The following is an 8,631-nucleotide window of genomic DNA, read 5'->3' on the forward strand; positions in this document are numbered from 1 at the left end:
GCAGTACTCCAGCTGTGGCCTGATCAATGTCATATAGAGTGGGAGAATCACTTCCTTGGACTTGCTCAAGATGCATCTGTGGATGCATGACAAGGTGCAGTTAGCCCTCCTAGGGTTAAATGGATTTTCAAGGTTTGGAGAAGGTACCGAGTCTCACCTTGCATGACAAGATATTCCCAAAGGCTGAGAATGTATCGTAAAGTGCCTTGTTGTCTATGGATTTGTCCAGGTTCTTGATGAAGACATTCCCAACCCCCGACTTCCTCAGGGAGGGGTCCCGCTGAGACCACATGATGCGGATTGGTTTGCCTTTTATCACATCAAAGTTCATGGTGTCTAGAGCACGCTCAGCTGCAAAGAGAAGAAAGTAAGAATTTCTGCAGTGTAACAGATAAAGCACAAAGGAGCCACCTGCATTTGTGCTACAGCCATCTTGGCACAACACTCAGCTACACTGCCTCCTTCTGAATGCTCAAGGAGAAAGGGTCTGGGCAATGCCCTTGGAGCAGCAAGTCCACTGACTAACTGACCTTATTGTTAGTTCAGACATTCAATTAAATGGCCCTATTGTCTACTTTTAAAGGGAGGTCTTTGCTGCACGGTCACTGGATGAGAAAACAACGGCCTTAATAACAACCATTTTTCATCAGAGCGATAACATAATTCAGAAAATGGAAAAGAGGCCTGAGCTTCAAGACACCTATGGCTTTTCTAACCTAGGAGGAAAAGATCTCTTTTCAGTCAAGTACAAATCAATGCAGCTGAGACTGTGCAAGTGGAGAAAGTGCCTTTTACTTTTCTCCTCTAGAGCAGGCCCCAAGTACTTCCACTTCCACCTCGCTGAGTGACCCTTGGCTTGCTTCAGTATCCTCCTCTAGAGAGTGCAGGTATTTACCTACTTCAGCCATAGGACCGAGAGTGAAACTGCTCAGTGTAAGGAGGGATGGAGATGAAATAATCAAGGACATTCCTTTTCTCCATGTGGAGATATGTGGAAGGAGCCAATTCCCAAGAGAAGGAAGGAATGGTGGTAGGATTGGGACTGAAGGGACAGAAATTCTGATGCATCTTAATCTTAAACTTGCATGTCAGACATTCAGTTCTGGACAGAAACAATATTCATAACTCTTTTAAAGGTTCAGAGCGTTGATCACAGGCAAAGGAAGAACAAAACAACAGCTGTGGAGGATGGGAGATCAAAAACTGCTGTTTGGGTTGGGCAAGCCATAGAGCAAAACTATCTACAAGGCTCAAACCTCAAAGATGAGAAGGATTTGATCCCTGCTGGTTGGAGGGAAAGGTACAAAAACCTGCCTGATGGACTGGAAGGGTAGTTTGAGACACGTGTGTATAGTCGCTGCAGCAAACAAACGGGATGCTCGAATAATTCACTCTAAGGACAGCATCAGAGAAGGACAAGATGCACAAAGAAAACTTTGTTTCTCTCACGAACAGGGACGTGGACCTAAGCTCCAAAACCTCAGCAATGCAGATTGCCTTTTTAACCCATGCTGAAACCCTCCTCCAGGATTCTATTTCTGTTACCCGCTGGTATATTAAAAGCACCATTACTCGTACCCATCAGGATCCTGTTCATAAATTCAGATGCTTAGGGCACTTCTGTGCCAGAAAATACTTCCAGCAGAGAGGGAAAGAGAAAGGCGAGACTGTGCTAATTCCCTGCATGAGGCTGGGAGAATGGGTCTACTCTAAAATCAAAGAACATTAATGGTATAAGAACGCTACATTCCTAGATGTGCAGCTTTTTCCCACCTCAGCTTCATCCATACACTAGGATACTGGCTGTAAAAGCTCTGAATTGGATTCGAGGTAGCACATGTTATTTTTCAAATTTAGACCTGGGGCCTCAAGGAAAAGACTTTTGTTAGGCGGCTGCAGAACCAAGTCGATGGAAGTGGATACATATGCAACTCTTCTGCTAATCTGAAATGCAGGAGTACATTTCCAACAGTCGCAAAACTTGGAGTTCAAACACTGCAAAATGACCACCTCTTCCCCTTGAAGTATTCATTTGAACTGCTATGTGCAGAAAGGTTTCTTAAATGGAAAGTTTCCACATGCTATAGAAAGGGCTTTTCTATCCAAGTGCTGTCATAAGCTTCCACTCCCCTCCCACAGCTGAAACTCCCCTGGAATGGTTCCTAAACTAGCCACACTAGCAAAGAATTAGGAACATATAAAGTTGCTTGGGGGGGGGGGCGGGGAAATCACCTTGCTACAGGAGTTTAGCTAAAGGGGTTAAACTGGATCACCTAGCCCACTACATTTCATCCTCAAAATGCTGCGCCGTTCTTCCAGCAATGTGCAGTTTGCCACAGTCCCTTTCCAGTAGGCACTTCAGAAGTCAGCCCGGCTCGGCTTGTCAAATTTGGCAGCATTTATTTATAGCAGGGGAAAGGTCCTCAAGAGGCATGTGTTGGCAAGGACGCACGCTAATAGTATATACCATTTGCAGCTGAAACAGGGCTCCTGTTGAAAGGTGACAAGCAGTTGGAAGCAGCCGTGCACCCGAGGGGAATTCTGAAATGCTCCTAAGCAATTGCTGAGGTGCAGACTAGGCAGAGCTCTACTTGCCCGATCCTTTTACTGGTACTAACCAGGGACAGAACGGATTGTGCTGCTGTGCCCGTAACACGCTGTTCATCCCCAGTATTACTCCATGAAGTCTGTTAAAGACCCCGTGTGAGCAAAGCAGTGAGAAGAGTCCAGGCGCACTCTGCCTTTAAGGCAATATTCATTTCTACCTGTGGCTATGACAAAGCACAGTCACACCAGCACCTTAGAAAAATTGTTGTGAGCAAGCATGACTGATCTGAGTTAGTCACTCCCCCCCCACATTGAATTTTGCTTCTCTAACCCAGGCGAACACCTTCACTTTTCCTTCCATTTAGGCCACAAAGCTTCAGCCATTTCAGTCTCTGTATCTGTTTCTCTCCCACTGATTCCTGTCACCCTTCCAGCAGACCCATCTGCAGCTCTGGCATAGCGCTGCAGCACACACACATTTTTCTAACGTCTTAACCCCTGTGTCTACTTCAGTCCTGCTCTCTTCTTTTTGGGGGCAGGGAAAACCATTTACGATCTCCACAACCTGCTTGAGGCTTCCCACTCATTAGTCCCCTTACCCTCTCTCTGATCAAGCACTGAAACAATGCTGGCATTAGCCACTGGAGTGAAGCAGCAGAAAGGCTGTCAACCACACCTGCCAAGTTTCAGCCATCAAAAAAAACCTGCGCTATTTTATTTTGTTACAATGGCTGCCCTGAAATCATAGTGCCCGTTTATTACCCCGTTGTCATTTAAAAAATGAGACCAACTTTAACCTTACTTCACACTGGTGAGTTTAAGTAAAAAGGCAGAGACTGAGATAAAATTGCAGAGAAAGTGACTGAAGTTCTTCCAATGAACTCTAGAAACAGAATGAAATTCACTGAATGCCCTTGGGCAAGATATAAAAAAAAATAGTTTGGCTCATTCTAATGAGGGAGGCTTGGAAAGGGATTTATTTGAAGATTAAGTAGTTTAAGTTTTAGACACTAAAGAAAGAAGTAATTGAATAGAAGTAGCTCCTGGACCCGACAGACAATTGGGGTACTTAGGGACTGGAGCAGGTAAGAAGGTCCCTTGCAAACAAACATCCCCATCTTATATACCTAGTAACAGGAACGAAATGCTGCTGTAGCTCTCACAGTTCAGGATATATGCGAAGTCCAGGATATATGCAAGAAGCCAGGGATTTTTTTTTTTGGTGGGGTGGAGGGTGATACCTTTTATTGGAACAACTGTGTAGTTGGCAGAGATATGAGATAAGCTATTGGGCATGCTGGACCCTTCTTCAGGCCTGGGAAAGAAGCAACCTAAGATAAATGCAAGATAAAACAACAGCTTGTGTTTTAACACTTGTGTGCCCTCTTGCTTTTTAGCTACTTTCGATAACTTTGCTTTGGTCTTAGAGACAGCCCGTCCTCTACCCTTGTAAGTGTCTGTTTTCTTTTACATGTGGAGTTAAAATACAAGCCTTTGATTTACCTGGTATTTAGCTTGAGCTGTAATGGCTTCTCTCACACTTTGTGCCATAAAGCTTAGTCTAACATATCTTCCAAACTTCATCCAATAAAACATATCATCCAAATAAAACCTCCTCGCTTCTCACATTCCTAGAACAGCCCTGGAGTCGATTACTATAAAAGCAAGCTCTTCCAGTCCAAGACTACACAGACATAAAAGGAATAAAGCAAGGACTAAAAAGATAGCACTGCACAGATCTGAAGCAGCTGTCTTCAGAGGTGCCTAGAAATAAGCTTGCTCTATAAGCCATAGGAACTAACAGTCATGCTGCACTCAATCTGCTGATTTTCCTTGGGAGAATATTTGCCCTTCCCTGGACTTATATAACTGCTTATGTAGACATGCAGAGTCACATTAAAGTTTTCCTGTTGCATTACTAGCGTGGTATAAAAAAAAAAAAAAAACCCACCTAAAAAGTATACATGACCACATCAGGCTAGTGAAGTTTTACACAAGACGTGTAAAATAGCATATTCAATTCCTCTTCCAGCTACTAAGTCAAGTGAACCCCTTTCAGTCCTTTATAGTGAGAAAGGGAACCAAGCTAAAGGCCACTGTTATCAAATTAAACATCGACCAGAAATTTGGGATGTTCTCTTAGCTTATCTATCACAGTATGGATCCTGAATGTCCAAATAACAGCTGGGCCAAAGGGAACTGCAACTGAATGCAACAGCACTTGCTCTTCCTAAATGTGTCACCTGTCTACCACAGACCACCTTTAATGTTGTCCAGGAACACTGCCCACCCAGAAGATGGCCTGTCTAATGCCTGATTTCACTTAATTATCTAGCAAAAAAGCACATGTTTGAAAGCAGCAAGTTTACACTGCTTTGTATCTAAAGTAGTAGCGAAGTGGCCTGGCTGGATAAAGGTAGCATGTAATTTCTTCCTATTTGTAAACACGTTGCACGATTAGCAGGTGCTGGACAAGTGCAAACTATGATCTACCTTCTCTGCTCATTATGTGTTACAACTTCAATCCCACTGAAAAAAAACAAAAGACTTCTGAACTTTCTTCTCTTTGTAATTTGTCCCCTGCTGAAATGCTACATTTTATGATGTTAACAGTAACTAAACCAGGACAGACCCCTTACAGCAACAGTACTCTCAGATACTTCCCCTTGTTTTTCAGCAATATAGAAGACACCCGGGTAGTAAAACCCAGGGCTACAAGAGGATTCTTGCTTCTCTACGCTGACGCCAGTGTGTCCTTTCTTTAAGCTGCTCATACACAAACAGTCTGAAGTAGCTGTCATCTTCAAGAGGGAAAACAAGAATGACTCCTTCAACACATCTTGGTTGTAAAGCCTGTAATGAGCCACCACTGGCCTTGTCTTCACATCATCCCAGAATATTCACTTTGCATTCTGTTTACTGCAGCAGCTGTCTCTTGCTCCTGTAGCTCAAGATCACATAGAACAGGGATCTCTACGCAGAAGAAAATCAAAGCCTTTCAGGGGAGATCCTTTCAGGAAGACAATGGGGTTCAGCAGTTTCCCCTTCCCACATGCTATTCACTGAGGAGGCTCCCCAGACTGAAGGCACTCAGCCTCTCTAACCTACAAGTAACCAGATACCTGACACTTTGCCAGTGTTGCTTCATTATGGAGACTTTACAAAATGTCTGCTGCTTTGCTGGGAGCCAACTACAAAAGAAGCCCACCACTGAATACGGGTCTGTTTATTGCAGTGAAAGGATCCTGAAATATATTGGAAGCCACCTGTCCTGAACTATTTTCTTTTTCAAATGTTAAGTAGGTTTTTTTTCTAAGTACAATAACTAACCTTTCCCTCCTACTCTCTAAAAAAAAAAAAAAAAAAAAGAAAGCAACTCCCTGGCCCTTCTACTTTTCGATTTGCTTTTATATTACTCTAAGGCTCCTTGAAATCATCTAATCTACTGATGCCTCAGTTCTGGGGAAGGTAAAGCATGAAAAGCTTGCAGCATATACACCTTTGTGCACCCATTCCTCTTTTCACTTGGACAGTGCCTCTCCATCTAATCCCAGCTCTGGCCTGGTGGTTGCCTTGCATGACTCGGGGTGTAATGCCAACAGGAGATCACACTGATCCTCTTCCCACCTATGCAGATCAGCTGGTTTCATGCAGCACTGTGAGCACAGGAAATACCAGGCAAGTGGTAACACACCAGGAAGCTAAAGGACTAGAAAAGGATCCCATGTGCCTTCTCGCTCTAGTGCATCCCTTTCTGCTAAGGCTTAAGCCCCATGGGTACCATGCATTATTTGGCTGGTGGGCCACAACTCTTAAGTGCTCCATGAATGAAAACTAATCCAGTGAGATGAGGCTGCTTTTTACTGACCTGTCTTTGGATAGGAACAGAAGAGACATTCAAAGCAATCAGCACCAACGGGAAAGGAGGGAGAGATGCTACAGTGGTCTCAGACACAGGAACCAGGAGACAGGATGGAAACAAGAGCAGCATATAGTCATAGCCACACTGTATAAAACCATACACGATATCCCAGGCAAGAACTGAACCCAGTTTACCCTGTTTTTGGGAAGTTTGTAGAAATATGGTAACAGTAACTTAGCTTGTGGAGGAGAGATCCCGTATTCCTTTATGCAGAATTGGACTATGAGCAGAATCCAGTACCTGCTGCCATAGCAGTGGGCGTGGGGGAGCTGAAGTCTGTGCTGCTAATTCAAGATTAAAGTGAAAAAAAAAGTTCCTTCCTGTAGTGTTTCACATCATGTAAAGATGCTACTAAGTCCCAGTACAGAGCAACATACTTGCACTAGACGGCTAAGGTTATGGCAACTAGGGCAGAAAATGTGACCCACTTTTCTTTCAGGAAGGCTATGCTCCGAAATGACCTCCTCTCCTCCTGGGCCTAAACTATCAGCTTGAACCAGTTACAACAGCACCTGGAAAGACAGCCAATGGCAGGGAATTCCTTACGACTCCATGGGGCACACAGGTGGACTCCTCTTTAAAGAGGAAGGCAAATCCAGAGTGAATGCCGCATGGCTGCTTCACAACTGACAGCAACCTAGATCAGCCGAAAGACTGCTCAAGGAGACATTACAATGCTCAGTCTCCCAAGTCTCACTTGCTGCTCACGGGTGCAGGCAGGAACAGAGGAAGACTCCCTCTGGCATTCAGACCAAAGGTCTGAGCAGAGGTTGACTAGCCTGGAGCTCCCCTCCCTGCCATGCCTGGCTGGTGGAAGACCCACAGAAACAGTCTATAACAGGACACTGGGGAATAAAGATGGGGAAATTCTGTCTTCAGAGAGCTCAGAATAAACAGAAAACTGGTGAACCAGGGATAGTAAGTACCTACCGCAAAGAAGAAAGATTTGCAATGCACTTCGGAGATACAAAGTGATATCATGCCCCAGCGGCAAAAAAAAGCAGCCGACAGCTGACTTACCCAGTGCCAAGTTAAGTGGCAGATCGATGGCTGCACGCGGGCACGTGCAACAAGCAGGATGGCACGGAGAGATGGGCAGATGCACGGGCACATCTCACTTACCGTCCGCTGGCTGCTGGAAGTTGACGTAGGCGTATCCCAGGGACCGCCGGGTGATCATATCTCTGCAGACCCGAATGGAAAGGACAGGCCCCGCTGGGCTGAACTTCTCATACAGCATGGCTTCGGTGACGTCGGGGTGCAGGTCGCCCACGTACAGCGATGCCATCGGGTAGCTACTAGCGGCCGTATTCATCTTCTGCCCAGCGCGCGCTCCCGCAGGAAACTACTCTTTTTATTTTTTTTCCCCTTTAGATTTTTTTTTTTTTAAACAAAAATTTTTGGAAACAAAATTAAAATAAGGGAAGACTTAAAACCTTATTTGAAAAAAGATGGGCTTGCAGGAACGGAGGGGAAGACCGAGCGAAAAGGCAGGGAGGGAAATGCTGCTGGAAAAAGAAGAGATTGAAGCCAAGTTAGGGTAGGAGCAGGGGTTAAAGCACCCCCAAAAACGACGGGTTTTGGAGACTCAAAAGCAAGCCTGGGAACTGGAGGGGACGTCCGACTCCCACGAGGCGTCTCCTCCGCGAGGGGTTTTCCCACCTGCACTCGAGAGCAAAAGAATAATAATAGTAATAGCAAGGATAATAAATGAGAATGGGGGGACCAGCTTCTCCCCCCTTCCAGGGAAGGAAAAAAGAAAAGCAACCCCCCCACAAGCGCTTTCCGCGGGTTTCCAAGCAGGCGCAGCTCCGCAGAGCCGAGGCCTGGGGCTGCTCGCGGGGAAACTTGGGCAGGAAAAACCAAACCCCCCGGCTGCCGAGGCGGCGGCGGCGGCGGCTGGAGCTGGAGCAGAGCGCGGCGCGGAGGCCCGGCAGGCGGGCGGAGAAGTGGGGGGCGACCCGGGCTCGGTGCTTGGGCGGGCGGTTTCGGGGTTTTTTTTCCCCCGGGGATTTCTTTTTTTGGGGTTTTTTTTTCCTCCCCCCCTTGGCTGGTTTCCTTTTTCTTTTCTTTTTTTTTTTTTTCCTCTTTTTTTTTGCGTTTTTTTGTCGCAGGAGGAGCGGCGCGGAGCTGGGCCGACGCGAAGGCGGGCGCGAGCAGAG

At 45.9% G+C, this 8,631-nt stretch overlaps 1 protein-coding gene across 1 annotated transcript in view; it reads right to left on the bottom strand.

The window, feature by feature from the left end:
- PABPC4 (poly(A) binding protein cytoplasmic 4) overlaps positions 1-8,219 on the bottom strand; it is an 18,336-nt gene extending 10,117 nt beyond the window's left edge. The window contains exons 1-2 of the mRNA XM_019547571.1: positions 7,592-8,219; positions 158-351 (exon numbers count right to left, since the gene is read on the bottom strand). Of these exons, the coding sequence (XP_019403116.1) occupies positions 158-351; positions 7,592-7,784 (387 nt within the window). The 5' untranslated portion in view covers positions 7,785-8,219. The remainder of the gene's footprint in view (positions 1-157; positions 352-7,591) is intronic.
- Positions 8,220-8,631: the final 412 nt, after the last annotated feature.

This window comes from Crocodylus porosus, unplaced genomic scaffold (assembly GCF_001723895.1).
Source record: "Crocodylus porosus isolate Cpor-Errol unplaced genomic scaffold, CroPor_comp1, whole genome shotgun sequence".
NCBI classification, from domain to species: Eukaryota; Metazoa; Chordata; order Crocodylia; family Crocodylidae; genus Crocodylus; species Crocodylus porosus.